The sequence below is a fragment of the Tachypleus tridentatus genome, chromosome 13, assembly GCF_004210375.1.
Source record: "Tachypleus tridentatus isolate NWPU-2018 chromosome 13, ASM421037v1, whole genome shotgun sequence".
NCBI classification, from domain to species: Eukaryota; Metazoa; Arthropoda; class Merostomata; order Xiphosura; family Limulidae; genus Tachypleus; species Tachypleus tridentatus.
The window spans coordinates 80,400,808-80,419,605 of record NC_134837.1 but is presented as its reverse complement, the minus strand read 5'-3'; the positions used below and the strand labels follow the sequence as shown (position 1 = coordinate 80,419,605).

Sequence of the window (18,798 nt, the reverse complement as noted above, 5' to 3'; positions counted from 1 at the left end):
AAATTTACAAATGATGTTATAATAAAATTGTATCATCTGTATTTACAACAATACTCTTTATACTCACACAGTACACTGAATACTTCTTTCTCTGAAATGTTTTATTGGCAAATTAGTTTAAAACATTTATTTAAACAACTACAATAAACCATAATTTCTTAAATATCTAGATTCTTTATGAAATTTTGATCCCATATTCTGAATATTTTTTATTTGACTTTAAGAGATAAATTTCCTGTACTTAGTTTTTAAATTAAGATCTGAAACAAGCATTATTTCAAGGTGTCATTAACAAACCTTTTTGAAAATTTTCCCATCTTGTTGGACTTCTTCCTCTGATCCTCTCACTTCCCTGGTACCAAAGCATTTAGTTGTTCCATAACGTTTAACAGAGGAACGAAACAGTTCATCTACTGTTTTCACTCCTTGGAGAGGAGGTTCTGTATTATCATCGTCAACCCTAACCAATGGGCTGAATACATTTCCAGGTATCTGATGTTTGCTCTGAGTGACAGATACATTATAAACACATTATAAATCAAAAAGTGTAATTTCTTATAACTTATTACACACTGCAACTTTGTCAGTTATCTTTCTGTAGATATCCACATGAATGTGTTTTAAACAAATTTTTTGGACCTTATGATTTCCCTCCATTGGTCTAGAATGTATTCTCAACAGTCATTGCAGAAATGAAAGTGATATAACTATTACAGCCAAGTATTTAATACTTGATTACCCATTAATGTCACATAAAATAATCAATTAATCCAAATTAGTGGTTTCAAATGTTACTATTATTGATTATTCAAGTCTTATGTAAGAATAATTTACAAATTAAACATAACTGATTAATGAATCCAATGAGTAACTGATTATCAAATTGCACTAACTGTCCAGCTTTAATATCTAGTACTCGTCTAAAATTATGGGCTTGAGAAGAGGCACTTAACTACAAAACCCAATACTGTGCAGTTCCCAGCAGTATATTGTCACATGACAAGATCTTATCCAATCATATAAATACTGTATGCTTTGTAGCCACTCACAGTGCATCTAGTGAGTCAGCAATTTCTGTTGTTTGTGATCCTTTTGCATTCTTTCTTTGCCAACTGAGCTACTTCCTTAATGAGGAACCATACTGCGTGGGCTCACACTGTTACGTCCTTTGTGAAGCCATTGAGATTCTTCTACTTAGGCGGAAAATGAACAACATTCATCATTGCAGTCCATTTACATACACCTACTTGACAACACAGAGTACCATGTATCTCAATTTGTCAATGTACTTTGTTTTTAAATGGAAGTATACAGTTCAGTAACTATTTTGTATATCTAGTTATCACCAACTATATGTACATAATTAGTAACATTTAAAAATACCAAATACCAGATTTTCAAAATAAAAATTTAAATTAGTTTACAATTTCATAATATAAACACAGTCTTATTAGAAAGCAAAAGAACTTTAGAAATTTTCATTTACTATGCTAAACAATGTATAAAAACATAAGAGCTTGTTTAAGTTATAAGCCAATGATTGAAAAAGTTCATTATATGTATATATCTTTCAAAATGTGTCTGTCTGAATGTTTGTCTGTTACCTGTTTGAAAAACCACACACTAAATTTTAAAATGTGATGTTACTTGAATAATAAAAAATTTACTATATATTATCGTTGAGCAGCTCTTGGCAAGACCAGTATGTTCAATTACTTTTCACAGCGAGTTCTGTATCTTGGGGCTTTTGTTTTGAGTGAAACCAAGAGTGCAACACAATTGACATTTTTAAAGTCCATGAAATAATTTAAACTGATAGATTAACTTAAACTTTCTCCATCACTTGGAATGAGTACTTTTACTTGTACGAAATATTATCAACCATAAGCTCTTAAAGTGTAACAAGTTAATTAATTTTCACTGATTGGAGTTTTTGTTTTGTTTTTCTGATCTTTAAAAAAAATTAATATAAATAAATTGAGCTAGCATGATGCCAACAGAGAAAAATGTAAAACCTAAATTATTTTTATGGAATTTTATGTCAAAATAATTTTATTAATTAATCAAAATTCAAAGATATAATTTAAGACTGGTAATTAATTATTTACATGTAGTACTTCTCTGATCAAATACTATTCAAGGTTTTACCATCTTATGAATTTCACAAATGTATTTTGTAATTTATTATATTACTAAAAACCATTTTTTCACATTCTTAGCCACAATCTGTGTATCTGGTAGACCCTAATTAACGTAACAGTTGAAACTAAACATGTAGACACTACATAAGCAGGATAATAAAACTATCATAAGTCTGTTGAAAGGTTTAAAAATCATTGAACACAAAATACAAAATGTTCAAAAGCTTTGAAGATAATGAACAGCTCTTTCTTAAACGTTTACATACACTAGACACCTACTGATATGTTCACCTTTCTCAAACCCATATTTTAGTAATAACAGTGTGGTCTTCAATTTAATACTCTGTACTGTAATAAAAAAATAAAAATAACAATCACATTTTGTACTTCCATGCATGCAAGGCTTATCTTTGGTAATAATAAATATGTAATATAATAAAACACACACATTAATTGCAAACTGTAAGCAATAAAAGTTTTAGTTGAGTCTGGACATACCCAAACTGATGTCTTCATCCATTTCTCCCATGGTTTTTGTAGAACAAAGTAAAATGGTAGACTTACAATGTCGTACACAAGAACCAGAGTTTTTAAGATACTGATAACTATTGTTGTGCCAAGACCAAATTCCATGTTCTAAAGCTCTTTGATTTTGTTTAAATGTCTGCAAAAGGAATTCAATAACTTTAAAAATATACCTGGCTTTTGCAATGTTTTGCTTTTTTCATATATAATTCTGATAATAGAAAATAATCAAAAAACAAAATAACAGTACAATAGAAATGTAGGATTAAATTATATGGTTCAATAACATAGGCCTGTGAATTTAAACTTCATTAAAGTTGTTTTAGTCTTAACAGATTTTCCACTACTCAACTATGCAAATTTCAGAAATATCCATTTTTTCTATCATATTGTAATTTTATTTTTTTCTCAAATCAGGAAGATAAACTTACTTGTATCAAATTATTATCTTGCTTACCACAATGAACATTATTATGTTTAGGTTCCATAATGATGAAAAGACTTCTATGTCATGATTTCATTGAAAATGATTCATCTATGTAAAAGTACGACATTTCGTTAAAAATCTGTACATGATGGAGAAAAATGTATATCGTTTTAGGATTCAGTGGACAGTAATTGCTGTAGAACATGTAACATAAAGACAATAAAACCATTGCACACATGTGTAATTTATTCAACACAGTTTACAGGAACTACCTAATATCAAATACAATTATTTTATTTTAAAAAAACGAAATGTCCGAAAATTGCTGATTGTACTTTGCAAAAAATCTGTTAAGTACAGTCACACTTATAATAATAATAAAATATTACAAAAAATTTAAAATACAGAGTGAGTCTGTAAGCATTTCAGTCATAAAAGCCGCTGGTGCCCACAAACCATTGACCATTTGTACACATTTTTCCTACCTTAAAATTTTATATAAACATTAAACTACCACACTTCATTTAACACTCATTAGCTGTTTAATTAATGATCATATTTATTACAAGGACTAGTTTTCTACGATTAATTGTTCTTGCATCTTAGCTGTAGATCGTGAATAAAGGAAATTGGTAGAATTTTCCTAATATATAATAAAATTACTGCTATGTAATAAGTATAATGTATACATTACTTTTTTAACTACAACAAATACACAACTGATGCAATGGTTATGCAAGAGCATAGGTTTAAAATGACTTAACATCATCCTATAATTTGCTTTCTTTTAATTTTATTGTTTTGTAAACAGGACATATCAAATGAATTTGCTTTGAAAAGCACATTTATTTTTAAACCACGTATGTGAACCATACCCATCAGCTTCATAATTTAAACAAAAAAATGTTTTATGTGGAATTGGAATTTTCAATCTGAAGGATAATATATAAGCACGTGAGGTAGATTATCAGATTAGATACACCTATGTTTCAAGTTTGGCTTGTTTGTTTTGAATTTCGCACAAAGCTAATGTTTTAAACACAGCTGTCTCAAGTTTCATAGTACATATCAGAAGGATGGCTGTTAGCAACCCAGTGCTGCAAGCAGTTTTGTCTCTTTGGAACAAAATAAGGATATTCACAGTTACACCTTAAAATGCTTAGCCTATTATTCAGCAGCTTGACACAATAACTATTATATACTCAAGTTTGGTTCGATTTTCCCTATTATTGTGAATACAGACAACCTTCTGACTGTGTTTTTTTCATTTGGTTTGTTTTAAATTTAGTGCAAAGCTACATGAGGGCTATCTACACTAGTCATCACTACCCACTGCCAACTCTTGGGCCACTCTTTTACCAACAAATAGTGGGATTGACAGTCACATTATAATGCCCACACAGCTGAAAGAAACGAGCATGTTTGATGTGACAGGGATTTGAACCCGTGACCCTCAGATTACGAGTTGAACACCTTAACCCACCTGGCCATGCCGGGCCACAATGCTTTGAATTGGTATAATACTGCGATTGTAGTCTTACAAACAACTGTAGTGTTCTGGTACACAAGTACCTCGTGTGTTTTCTACGCATTTATATTGATACAGTAATTTTTCAAATTTGTTACTGTATCGGTATATGCGATATTCATATAGCACATTGGTAAATGAGATTGTTAATTTCCTTTTGCTTTAGATACCTATTGCCCTGTATCACTCACTCACAATAGCACATTGTGATAGAGTGATAAAGTAGCTACAATGGGAAATTTAGTGTATGAAATTAAACGTATTTGTAAAGGTAGTGTTAGGAATGTTTTTAAGGTAATGACTTCTTGTTACACTAGTAGCTCTGGGTAGATCTAAAATTAACAAGTTAAATATTTAACACAAGGTTTATTCAGTTTGGAACAAGACTTCAGAGAAGGCAGACGATGTTTTAACCCCAACCCTCAAAATAAAGAACACAAAAAAGGTACTTTAAGTGTCCTAATTTATTTATATGTGATTTCGTGTTTCATAACTGTAAGCCCAATCACCATCATTCCAGTCAATAACCTCAAAAAACAAAATAAACTGTCACACTTTTTTTTTTATCAAGTGACTGTGCATCATTATTTAGTTGCTTATATACTTAAGATAAGCTGACTAATCACACATCATTACATCTATACTAGCTCTTGATCACCGAAACCTTGCCAGGCTTGTATGTTCTCTTGTCGCAAACTTTTCTTAAAATGTTTTTACTGGTTGTTTCTAATTAAACCAAAATTCTGATTGGCTCCATTAGCTCTACTGCCTGCTTCAATATCATTGTTAAGCCGGATAATAACGCTCGACTCCTCTCCGCTGTTTACAAAGCGAGTACACAGAAAGCGTACAGATAATAAAAGTGCCGAGATGCAAGGCTATTCTGTGCCGTACATCACGAGATGTCGCCTCTGTGTATGGCACACAGTGAAAAAGAACGAGATTGATTGATTTGCTGCAAAAAATATGTAGATTTTCGGAAGTTTTAAGCCTTATTCAAATAACACGCAGGTATTCATGTAAAAATAAGGAATATTTTATTTGTTCAAAGTCTTTGAAAGGGCGAGACCCACTTCTTCCTCTAACGTGCCAGGACTGATTTTCAACAGCATGTTTTTCTTTCGACTTCAGCTTAGTAAAATATTATAGCTTTAAACGTAACTCTACAGTATAGGCGACAGTCTGTTGCCACAAGTATAGAATATTTTCCGTTGCGTTTGTTTGAATAAAAGACCGTTTATTGTGATTTCACATTTTTCTTTAGTCTTTTTACTTTTTGCGAACGCACTCCAGAGGACACAAAACTCATTCGCGGCGAATATCTTAACGAACCTTCCGTTATTCTTCGGGCTTACCTGGTCACTGTTATGAGAAATCAGTGCTATTTGGAAATAACATTCAACAAAGTGAGCAGTATAGCGATTCACAGATAAAGAAAATATGTCTCTGATTGGCTATAAACAACTTGATTTGCTGCTTTCAGAAATAAACAATTTGTTCATGTTGTGTTTGGGAACTGATATCACAGTGAAAAAATAAAAACAATAAACTTGTGAGCAAGTCAAAACTAAAATAAACACATTATTAAACCGCTAGTTCCATCTAGTGTGTGATGTTAGCTACTGACTGGAATGCATTTCTTACTTTTCCCGAACTGTGGAGGTACCGTTAATGTTGAACCTGATAAGCCAATATCATTTCACTGTCTGCTTAATATCAATTATATACAATGGGCCACTTCATCGTTCATATAACACCTCTTACACATGATTACCAACATAAATGCATTCTGCACCTAACATCTATTACATGATAGGTAGATACTTCACTGCTAACAACATTTTTCCATTCGTGAAACGAAATTCTCCAAATAATGCATTACAACATGGCTTAGTATGTACACAGGAACAACGACAATTACGAAGTACACTTTAGAGCAAAACTGTTCTGACTAAAAAAATGTTTTACGATATCTGAAGTGAAGTACCATCACTGATGTTCTGGTTTGACATTTTAAACTTCAGACACATTATTTTATAATACATTAATTTTGAAACTTTAATAAAACAAAGTTGTACCACAATAACAGGAGGTTCATGTATGGCATCCTACAGAATTAAAACTTTATGACAGAACTCGACTCTCAGAAAATGTTTCTTCGAGATACCAAATGGTCGCATTCGTGTATAGAAATTAAGTACTCGATGTGATTTCGAAAACTATGTTCTGCTGCAAAGAATTTAGTTATCAATAACTTCTCATTCTTTTACATTTTTATATCTTGAAGCTGGTCGTCACTATTTTCCATCCATAACCAACCCTAATGTTTTAGTCAGTTTTCTAAGCTCTGTAGAATACCTTCCTTCTTATGAAAGATTTTCCAACTTATTTTGTTGCGATTGCATCGCAGAAGGATGTCGAATTATTTTCAGGTTTAGAGCACGTGGATTTCCTGTTCTCACCCCCTGGCCTTACAGTCACAGTCAAGCCTTAAGATATATAACGTTTTCCTGAAAATGTTCTAAGCAAATAGAAATTTACTTGTTTTTGGTCTTTCTTACTATGCAGACTCCTCTGCGCCACTACATAAACAAAAGGCTATTGCATTTGTCAACTTCAGAAGTGATTTCAATGCATGTATAAATCCATCATTACTAGTTATTCTTGTAGAAGATACATTTGGCTTGATATATCATCTTTAATATATTGCCAACAATAGAAAAGTTAGATTACAATGTTTATTTCCATACCAACATCATTAAAGTGATAAAGTTATATGATTTAACTTTTTCTGCGATTCTTCTTTACATCTCCGTTATATTACGACAACGTACATCACCTCAGCTAATTTATAATTTTCACAATTTATTAATTGTGATATTAATAAATATCACTAACTTCGATAATATTAAGCACATTCTAATAAATAAAGTTCCTATGTGTTTAGAAGTTCTAACTACATTTACATTGTGACGTAAATGTAACTCAAAAATTAACCGCCTTATAAAATGTAGATTAAAGTTAATGGATTCTATGACGCATTAATGAAACGAGTCAAGTTTCTGCTGACACAGGATAGCATGTGCAAATACATAATACTGCATCAAAATGAAGTTCAAATCAAACCTTTCTATATTCCGATCCGCCATGGTAAAAAGTACTCAATGTCAGAAAAATATGTAGGATTAAGAAGTCTTAACATAAAGCAATAACAACCCTGTAACCTGAGCGCTTTCGAAACGTGGGTCTTTTTTCTTCAGATTGCCCCTGAAGAAAAAAAAAAGGCAAAAAAATATTGTTATTTTGAGTGTTCTTCAAACATAAAGTTGTCACTTTGGGATTTCTTATACCTTATTTCTTACACGTATGTTTAAGTTGTATGTCTATTCGGCGTCGATCTTAAGTCAACGAGTAAATGAAAACTTTGGAACGGCAAATTTAGGACGATTTTCACAATCGTGGAGAACAAGCAAGCTTGGTCATTATCTCATCAACTGAATTAACTTAGTGCAATGACTAGAAGATAAACTGAAACATTAAAACGTGTAAATTACATCACTTTGTTGAGATTATGGAGTAAATAAATAAAATAAATACATGAACACAAAATTTAATCTCAACAAACGTATCTAATATATTAAAAAAAAGTGCAGGACAAATGAAACCAATTTTCATATATATTGCGTCAAAATACATATTACAATTAAAGAAACGGGCTTAAATAAAGAACTTATTAAACACACATATAGATTACGTGTAATACCACAACACCACTATCTAGAAGATAACTTACCCGAATACCTTACGAGGAATTCAGCATCATATCGTTTATAATTCAAACAAAATTTTATACACGTGTTGGAATTTACTAAATCAACCGATAAGAAGGAAATATTACACGTGAATATGGAACTATGATTGGCTGTTTGATGGAGGAACCAGTTGAGATTGCTGAACAGTGATGAGAAAACGGAAATAAACATGATAAAAATATAACCAAAGTCGAAGCCGAGAGCTCCCACTGACCAAAGTTTATATTTTTCAAGGTTCAAGGTCTATTTCTTACTATATATAATCAGATAATAATCAGAGTTAACGACAGCAATACGCAGTAATTTTTTCTTCATTACTGGCGTAGCTACAAAAGTAAAATATGTTGAAAAACATTAGAAATCGATACAATTCTTCAGTTTTAAACTGCAACATTTAAAATTGTTAAAGACCCACAAACAGCGTACTTGTGTAATATGAAAAAAACTATCAAACTAAATACATCAGAATAAAATTCTAGGGTATCAAAAACAAAATATCTTTTTCCTGTGTGAATTAGATCGCTACTGCACAAAAGATAGAAATCGCCCTAAGTTCTATTCACCAGTTAATTTAACAATACGAATAACCATTTAGTAAGGCCACTAAATGCTAGACTTGGAAACCTGCATTGCTTTTAAGCTACTATGACTGCATTAAAATGGTTTTCACGTGAACGCTCTCTATTACGGTAAAATTAGCGTATGCGAGAAATACATATGTAAATACTCGCCACGTGCAGGAATTTGCAACAACGAATAAAGAGAAAATGTATTTATTCACGCTAATATAAATGTAAGTATCTTGCCCTGAACATTGCCCTGAAAGTAGTCGAAGTGTGAGATACTCTTGACCTTTACACAGAATTTAAATTCGCATTCACTTGAAAACAGATGCCCCTTGAGAGATGGCATCTACTTTCCAAGCACAATCAAATAAAAATTCATTCTAGTTTAACACCGACTGAATTTCGATGTCGCTAGATGCACATCAGCTGACAATTGCTGTGTCACACAGAATCACAAAGATCTTGAATATTTTCTTATTCGCAAAAAAAAAACAACAAAAAAAAAACACAAAATACATGTCCCTATTTGATATTTCCAGCTTATTATGGTGTGGTATTTGTTACTTAATGGACAAGTATGCTTCATATTTCTATCCATGTCAACCCTTCTGTTTCAATAGAACTTGGCTGCATCGTAGCGTGTTTGTGAATAACAAATACTTCCAAAGATATATCAAGGGTAAAACAAGGACGAGGAAACAAAATGAAACTAAATTATCATTCAAAATAAGAAACACGATTTCCAACTAATTATCTTGATAACTATTTTTCAAATGTATTCTGATCAAAGTAATCACTGAGATTAAAAACTATTATCAGTTTCAGTGATTACAGAAAGCCGGGCTACATAATAAAAATAATATAAACTACCACAACTTATGTTACAGCAAAGATAAATTACCAAATTCCTTGCGAGTAATACATTTATTACTTGCTGTATTACTTTATTAATGTTTTTAATATTACTCCCCTCCCCTTTGAAAAGCTTTTGTTAGACGATATTACACCAAATTAAACATTAAAAATAAAGTTTAAAAGATTATGAAAAAGCAGATAATATATATAATTTATATTAAAAAACAGTGTGTCACGTCACGCTTGATTTCTCGAAATAGTAATAGTCATAAAAACCAAAATACATTTATCCAAATAGAACAGTTCGATTAGTGTCTGTCCATTACAATTTTAGTGACAAAGTTTCAATGCAAAAGGGAGGTACCGTTAAACCTTAAGTATAGAGATTACCTGGTCTTGAGCCAAGTGCATAAAATTTATCATAAAAGTAAAAATAAAGACAATTTTAAACTTGAATCATTTCTGAATTAGGCCCAGTATGGCCAGGTGATTAAAGCACTCGGCTCGTAATCCGAGGATCGCGGGTTCGAATCCCATCACACCAATCATGCTCGCCCTTTCAGCCGTAGGGGCGTTATAAGGTGACAGCCAATCTCATTCGTTGATTAAAAAGTAGCTCAAGAGTTGGCGGTGGGTGGTGGTGACTTCCCACTGCTAAATTAGAGACGGCTAGCGCAAATACCCCTCGTGTAGCTTTGCGCGAAATTCGAAAACCAAACCACTTTTGAATAAAGATATTTTCTGATAAAACAAACAAAACTCTTTAATCAACCAAAGCTTTAAATTAAGAAATAAATACTTTTCCAGTTTTGTTATCTTTTCTGCACATTTCATTTTATACTCTCAGTACATACACCATTAACAATAACCTTTGTTACTAAGCGACATGACAAAAGCCAATGTTGTACCATGGTATAATGAAAACGCACTGGCTTTTTTATATACTTGAAGTCATTAGTCTAACCAAGAACACTATGTAACAAAACTCTTACTTTTTCTTGAGCAGAAAGTGTTATTTCCCAATTGCTTATGCCTAAAGTAAATGGTGAAGACCTATTTTTCTCTTCAAACTTTGCTTTTGTAACCTGAGTAATGAAATTTTCCAGAACATTACAAGTACGTTTAGCGCTAAGTAAGTAGATAGAGAAGCTTCTCGAACTTACAAGAATTTTTCAAGAACCTTTCAGAATTTTCTAGAACTTTCCATAGTAATATATATATATATATATATATATATATACAGGGATTCACCACTTCAGTTTAGTTCTAGCTCCCTAAGTGAACACACAGACCTATCTGATTTGATCAGAGATGGCATCAAGAAGCTGCAAGTATTCTGCTATCAAGATAACAGCGAAAAGGTACTCTGTGACAGCATCTGAGAAAACGTGTGAAGCCTACAAGGCATATTTCGGCATGCCTATTGGGGATCATAACAAACCCTGGGAACCTCATTTTACCTGCGAGCACTGAAAAAACTCTAGAACGTAAGACGGAAAATTTTATATTATACAAATTTCAGACCTTTTAAAATTTAAACATCTTTTTTAAATTTCCAATAGTATAGAAAAAAATATCACAAAATATTTTGCATGAACCTCTTACAAATTAGTTGTGGATAAAATAAATTTACTCTTCATAATACCAACTTTATTTTGCTCTTTTGCAGGATAGTACAGAGGGGCAAAGAAAGCTATGAAATTCGCTATTCCAAGAATTTGGCGTGAACACACTGACCACTCAAGCAACTGCTACTTCTGCATGGTGGACCCTTCCAAACGTCGGGCTGGCAAGAATGCATCTGCGATCACGTATCCAGACCTTCCATCATCTATCGCCCGAGTGCCACACTGCCCTGAGCTCCCTGTATCCACTCCGCCAGAGAGAAAGCAGCCATCCTTAAAAGAGAGCAGCATATCAGAAGAGAAGGTAAACATTAAAGATCACGATCACAATTTCACAGGTGCAGCTGGTGAGATAAACCCATACTATCCCAACTAAAGAGACCTCATTGACTTGATCAGAGATCTTGGTCTAACAAAGTCGAATGCCGAGCTTTTGGCATCTAAACTCAAGAAGTGGGATTTATTAGATAAACGTGTGTAAGTCGCAAGTCAGAGGAAGCGTCACCGATGTTTTTCAAGCTTCTTCACTCGTCAAGATGGGCTCTGCTTCTGCCACAATGTATTCGACCTGTGCGAAGCAACTGGAATTGCCTGTAACCCGAACGGGTGGTACCTCTTCATTGACAGCTCACCCAGAAGACTCAAAGCTGTGCTGCTCCACAACGAGAATAAGCATTCGTTTCTTACCCTGGCTCATTCGATGCACCTCAAAGAGGAATAAAACAGCATCAAGACCTTACCAGAAGCCTTGAAGTGCGATAAAAATAGCTAGGAGATTATCGGAGACTTCAAAATGATGGCATTCCTGATGCGTCTCCAAGGAGACTTTACCAAGTTTCCCTGTTACCTTTGCCTTTGGGACAGCAGGGACACCGCAGCGAACTACAACAGGAAGCACTGGCCACAACGGACCGAGTTCTCTGTGTGGATGCACAATGTCAAGTGTAAGCCACTAGTGGACCTCAAGGTGTTGTTCCCATTACTGCACATAAAACTGGGTCTTATGAAACAATTTGTCACAGCTCTTGATAATGAAACTGCAGCCTTCAAGTACCTTCGAAACTTCTTCCATAAGCTATCTGAAGCAAAAGTCAAAGCTTGTGTCTTCGTTGGACCACAAATAAAGAAGATCCTGCAGTGCACAGAATTCCCCAAGAAGCTCAGTAGGAAGGGAAAAAAAGCTTAGAGCAGCTTTGTCACAGTGGTTCGAGGCTTCTTGGGTAATAACAAGGTCTAGAATTATGAGGAACTGGTTGAGACTCTGGTGAAGACTACGGCAAAATGGGCTGCTGGATGTCTCTGAAAGTCCATATCCTTGACGCTCATCTTGATAAATTCAAGGAGAACATGGGAGCATACTCAGAGGAGCAAAGCGAGCGTTTCCACAAAGATATACTGGACTTTGAACCCCGCTACCAAGAAGCGTATAAAGAAAACACGATGGGAGACTATTTGGGGGGCTGATAAGTGAAAGTGATTTACATTACAGTCGCAAACCGCAAAAACTACTCACTTCTAAACATTTTTGTTCATTTTTATATAACGTTAGTATAAATACATGTAAATCTTGATTGATATGTTGTTTTATTCAGACCTTATGTAAATGAAAATGTGCAAATTTGCCAGTTTTTACATAGAAAATAGGTTAATTTCTAAATTTCATTATCCAGGTCACAAAAGCAAAGTTTGAAGGGAATAATGGCCATTTTCTGTACTTTTACAACATAAGCAATTGAGAAATAACACACACTATCCAGGAACAAAATTTGTGTTGCATAGTATTATTATACAAACACGCCACGAATTCATTTCATGAATGATCTTAATTTTGATTGGCTCACAAAAAAATTTACTGACACGTGACTACCTTAGCTGCATTTATTCTGTCTTTTTTGTTGGTCATGTTTGATTTCGTAAAACTTATTTCAGTTAGCTATGAAATGTAAAGTTAGGGTATACTATAGCGTGGGGGCGGTAGGACTTTCTCCGTCATTTTTGATGTGCTATATGCTAGCGTTTGCGTATTTTTACATACATACATATTTGCTTTATCGTAAATACTAGAACCTTCTAGTCTATTACATTATGCGCCAAAAAGCAAAACTTCCACAGACAACTTGTATTCAATAATTTATTCACCTATAGTGAAGGGATACTGACAAGAACGTAATGAATATGTCAACACCAAAAAGTCACACCACTTACAAAGCAAAATGGCCAACAGAAACAAAACAAAGGAAGCTAAATTAAACAAATTAATATTATTATATTTGACAACTCTCATCATAACACTTTCATTTACATTATAATTTTATTTGAACAGTGTGTGTTCATAAAGTAACACTTCTAAAATAATTTTTTCTACCAAAGTGCAAGTTTAAAAACTTTTAAAAATGTTAGTTATATACTATAACGCCAAATCCAATATTTTGAGGGTTTTTTTGTTTTTTGAATTTTGCGCAAAGCTACACGAGGGCTATCTGCGCTAGCCATCCCTAATTTAGTACTGTAAGACTAGAGTGAAGGCAACTGATCATCACCACCCACCGCCAACTCTTGGGCTACTCTCTTACCAACGAATAGTGGGCTTGACCGTCACATTATAACGCCCCCACGGCTAAAAGGGCATGCTTGGTGCGACGGGGATTCGAACCCGCAAGTTTTGAATGTTAATACTAGTTTTATATAGGAAAAAAATGTTGGTACAACTAATACTTCATGAAATACGAGGGTCAGAAGAAAACCTATGTAAGTATATGGAAGTAAAAGAATACAACAGCGTGATACGAGTATAAGTAAACAACCAACTTGTTAAACTGGTGACAAACAACGACGTAAAGCTGAGTAACTATATGTTTTTGCCTATTACAACAATCAAGTATAAATATTAAAAAAAACACTGAATAACATCATGTACTTTGTGCAAAACACACAAGAAAACCAAGCAGAAATTAGTCGTGACTAATTACAGTTTGTAAGGTATCATTATATAATTTTTAAGTGATTCACATGCAAGCAAAAGACTCACAATGTGTTGTATAATAAAACAGCTTAGAAAATCGTGTTTACAAAGCCGCTGGTGTCCATCGATAAGTTCACCTTTCTCTCTCATGGGTATGTGTTTATATACCCAGAAGGGTCAGGTTTCGTCGACCTCTTCCTCCTTCCCTTATATTTGTTTCAGCATGTAAAGTGTATTTATACATTGTACACGAGGGCGAGAGTAACCCGCCATTACCCAGGCCCCTATCAGGGCAATGTCCATGCACTACCTACACATACATTTGGTGCAAATAAATTTCTCTTTATAGTTCCACATCATCAGATAGGTAGTAACTATAAAACATTCAAATAAGTCCCTTTCAATGTTTATTAACTCCCAAACTAATGTGGAGTCTAGTTTATAGGTGGCCCTTTTCTTTTCTTTTAAATATATATATTTACTAGGGAAAGGTGTTTAGGACTATCCTCATCACGTAAGCAGTATCTGTCTAGTTCGCTTACTAGTTCATTTTCTCTACAATTTTTGTCAAAATAATTTATTGTATTATGTAGGAGTATATGCTACTGTTGCTATGTGTGCGTATTTATGTATGAACTCTGATGAGGTAGTTCTGGGTACTTTATAAGCTGTTGTAAGTAGTGTATTTTGTATCATTTGTAGTTTTGCTTTTAATAGTTTTTCATTTACATTTATCCATGCAGGGGCTGCATAGTCAGTGACGGGTCTAATGTATGTTTTATATATTTATATGATGTTATCTGCCCCAGCTCCATTATTTTTACCAGCTAGACTACTAGCATAGTTTGTTCTTCGCCAAACTTTTGTTTTAATATTATTTATGTGGTTTACCCATGTTAGCTTTGAGTGAAATGTTAGTCCTAAAAATTCTGCAGATGTAGCAGTCTGTAGGAGTGCTCCATTCATATAGATCTGAGGTTGTGCTTTATGTTAACTTTACGAATACTACTAGTTTTGTTTAATTTGATTCTATATTTTTGGCAATATTCACTTATTCTAGTAGCGTTTATTCTGTAAACAAGCAATATATTCAAATGTACAAGCTAAAATGTAGATATAACTACCCTAGAAAATTAGTTTTTTTGTTGTTGTTGGTTCATATATATAAGTCATACTTTACACAAACCTTAACATTAAATGTGTTTATTACCGGCGACTTCTCATAAGGGAAGATAAAATGAAAAATTATAAAGGCCACCAACACATTTCAAGTTTGTTATTGTTATAACACAATTGTATAAAATAAAAGTTTTTATTGAGTAAAAACCTACAAAAAGGGCTATCTGTGCTCTGATTACCACAGGTATCGAAACGCGGTTCACAGTGGTACAAGTCCGTAGGCACACCACTCTGCCACTAGGGGTCGACAAGAAAAAGAACCAAGTCAGTTGTTATGCTTACAAAAACCAGCAGATCAGGTTTCTTTAAACACTTTCCTTGAAAGAAAGAAAAATTCCGCGAGTTCGACTGAACTTTTCAAATTTCAATAAAAATAATGAATTTTTGTTTCATGTAATGTTTCTAAATCAATTTCATTGACTGAAACTGATAGCACGAACAAATCATCCAAAACCAAGGTGGTTGTGTTTTTTTAAATCATTTTAACTTGTCACTTACCTGGTATCAATGTACATAACTTACAAACATTAAGGCACTAGGTTTATAAGCAACTGTTTTATTGTTTGACATTCACAGCAAGTTATCATATAGAAAGTAACCGTCTCGATATTTTTTTCTAATCACTGCATTTACGTAATCTTACAATTATCACATTTTAACATCATATTAGTGCACAGTTACCAATTCAAAAAGGTTTATTTACAATTAACACCATAGTAGTTAACAAACTATACCCCATCAAACACAGGAAAACTGTAACTAAAAGTTCAGTATTAAATGACAATCTAGGGACTTCGATGACCTCTCCTGTGGAAAACGGTTGTCTTGAAGTTAATCCTCATTCATTTACAAGCGTTGGCTAAGACTAATCATTTGCACATCAGATCACATGACGGATTGTCAACATGTTTCGTATAAAAATTAAGAGGCGATTGATATTATTTTATACAACGATGTTGGCAATCCGTCATGTGATCCGATGTGCAAGTGATTAGTCTTAGCAAACGCTTTAAATGAATATATAACATAGAAGGTTCACATGTTTACAGTTCATAGCATTTCACTCAAGTTCGAAAACGTGGTAACCACGTACAGCCTAGCCGTAATGTTGTTTTCTCTCCAGACAAAATGTTGTTTCTAGGACATTTTTAGTGCTAGGAGTTACTTGACAAAATGTGAAGCGTTCCTCAAAACCATACTATAAATGTTCAGGGAGATCTGTGTTTGGGAAGTATGTGACATTCGGTCAATTCACATTGTACAGGGCTGAAGTTAGGGTCAATTGTGTCAGTAAACAGTTGCACAAAAGGTCGTATGATGCAATCCAGATGACGTGTCACGAATTTTACCATTCTGTAAGATATGAAAGACTGTCCACCAATAGTTATTCCTGCTTATAAACACTTCTACTGTAATGGGAATGATAAGAAGCAGTGGTTTCTTTTGATTCCGCGCAAAGCTACACGAGGAATACCTGTGCTATCTGTCCCTAATTTAGCAGTGATAGACTAGAGGAAAGACAGCTAGCCAACACCACCCACCACAAACTCTTAGGCTACCCTTCCTACCAATGAATAGAGGGATTGCCCATATATTATAACGTCCTTACAGTTGAAAGGACAAGTATACTCGATAATGAGATTTGAACCCGCAGATTCCGTCGAGTGCTCTAACTCCAAGGCCATGACGGTCCTGTGAAAGAGTGAATACTAAGTTTTTACTTTATACACTTAAAAATTGGCATTTTGTTAGCAGACACCTTTCTTAAATAGAAAATTTGGTTATCTCCCTGCACGTAATCACGACATTGAAAGTTTTTCCACTCCAATAAAAAGTAGAGACCTTTATGTTTCTCTTTGTGAACATTGTCTGTGAAACTGTTCCAACTGTATCTGATTTAAAAAAAAAAGCTACAAATGGGTTTTTACGATAATGACAATATTTTTATAATCACGTGACGTCATATCCAGAAACAACACGTCACTCATTACTATTACCGTTATTAAAACAAATATAAGAACTCATTCAAATATTATATTGTTACCTACGCATTTATAGCAGTACCCCAAAAGAATGCATCATGTATTCCAGTATATTAACTGAAAACACCGACATTTTAGTTATCTAAATAGTCAATTGTATCCTTTTAGGGTAATCTAAAAATAAAAAGTATGTGGTATATTTCCACTGTTCAAACTACGGTCTATTAAAGAGATAACCGCAGATAGAATAATCAAACTATAGTATTTTTACAGCGATAATTATATACGTTGTACACACATACATACATAAATGTACATTTTTATTACACTATTAACCACACGAATACCAAACATTTGACCCGTAACTAAAAGAAGTTTATTAACACAAAATAAATTAATAAAGTGCAAGATAATTTAATTCTAAAACACTCAGATTGCCTTTATGGAAAATTAAACACAAATCCACGCAACATGGCGAAAAACCTGCGCAAATGCACTTTTACTGTCATAAACTATAATACCGACTAGCGACGGTCAGTTCATGAACTACAACACTCATCGACTACTGACTAAGCACTGTGAAATAGGCTTCAATGAAGTTAGTCCTGTACTGTGAATATTATCACTAACAGCACCATTCCAGAATGAAACTGCGCATGCTAGTAGTACACGTATATCAAATACAAGAAGATCGATAAGAGAAAACTACGACACGTAAACGAGATAGCACACGTAGTGGTTTTCCAGATAACTTGCAATATAACTTTTCGGATGCTTAGTATGATATCGTAAGTCACAGAAATTTTCATAAAACTTTATAGAAATTATTACTCTGAAAATAATTATTTTTTCCTCTACGCCCGAAGAAACAGATCCACATACAGAACTGAAGCCAAGGGGGCTTGGCCCTCTGAAAAATCTAGGTATATTAATCACATATTTTTCAGATTCTATATCAGTAAACTCGTTGTATATACTTCAATAAAAAAAAATATATATAACTTCTACAAACAGTATTACATTTGACTTTTTTTAATGACCATTTTATTAAAAATTTATTGCTGTCCTGAAATTGTTTTGTCCTCTCTTTCCCCACGTGAAAAACCTGGCTATAACAGTCCACCTATAGAAACCTTTAGTTGTTTGCTATTTTTATATCACATGCACTTGTGCCACATCATAAATAATAGTGTTAA

General features: G+C 33.5%; 1 protein-coding gene across 6 annotated transcripts in view; it reads right to left on the bottom strand.

The window, feature by feature from the left end:
- The window catches only part of LOC143240275 (fatty acid CoA ligase Acsl3-like), a 67,160-nt gene that overhangs the window by 30,170 nt on the left and 18,192 nt on the right, over positions 1 to 18,798 (bottom strand). For 4 of the 6 annotated variants that reach the window (XM_076482461.1, XM_076482462.1, XM_076482458.1 and 1 more), the window contains exons 2-3: positions 2,640 to 2,805; positions 298 to 504 (exon numbers count right to left, since the gene is read on the bottom strand). In XM_076482461.1, the coding sequence (XP_076338576.1) occupies positions 298 to 504; positions 2,640 to 2,774 (342 nt within the window). In that variant the 5' untranslated portion in view covers positions 2,775 to 2,805. Of the gene's footprint in view, positions 1 to 297; positions 505 to 2,639; positions 2,806 to 3,123; positions 3,233 to 18,798 lie in introns of all 6 variants that reach the window. The other 2 variants (XM_076482459.1, XM_076482460.1) reach the window with 2 other exon arrangements.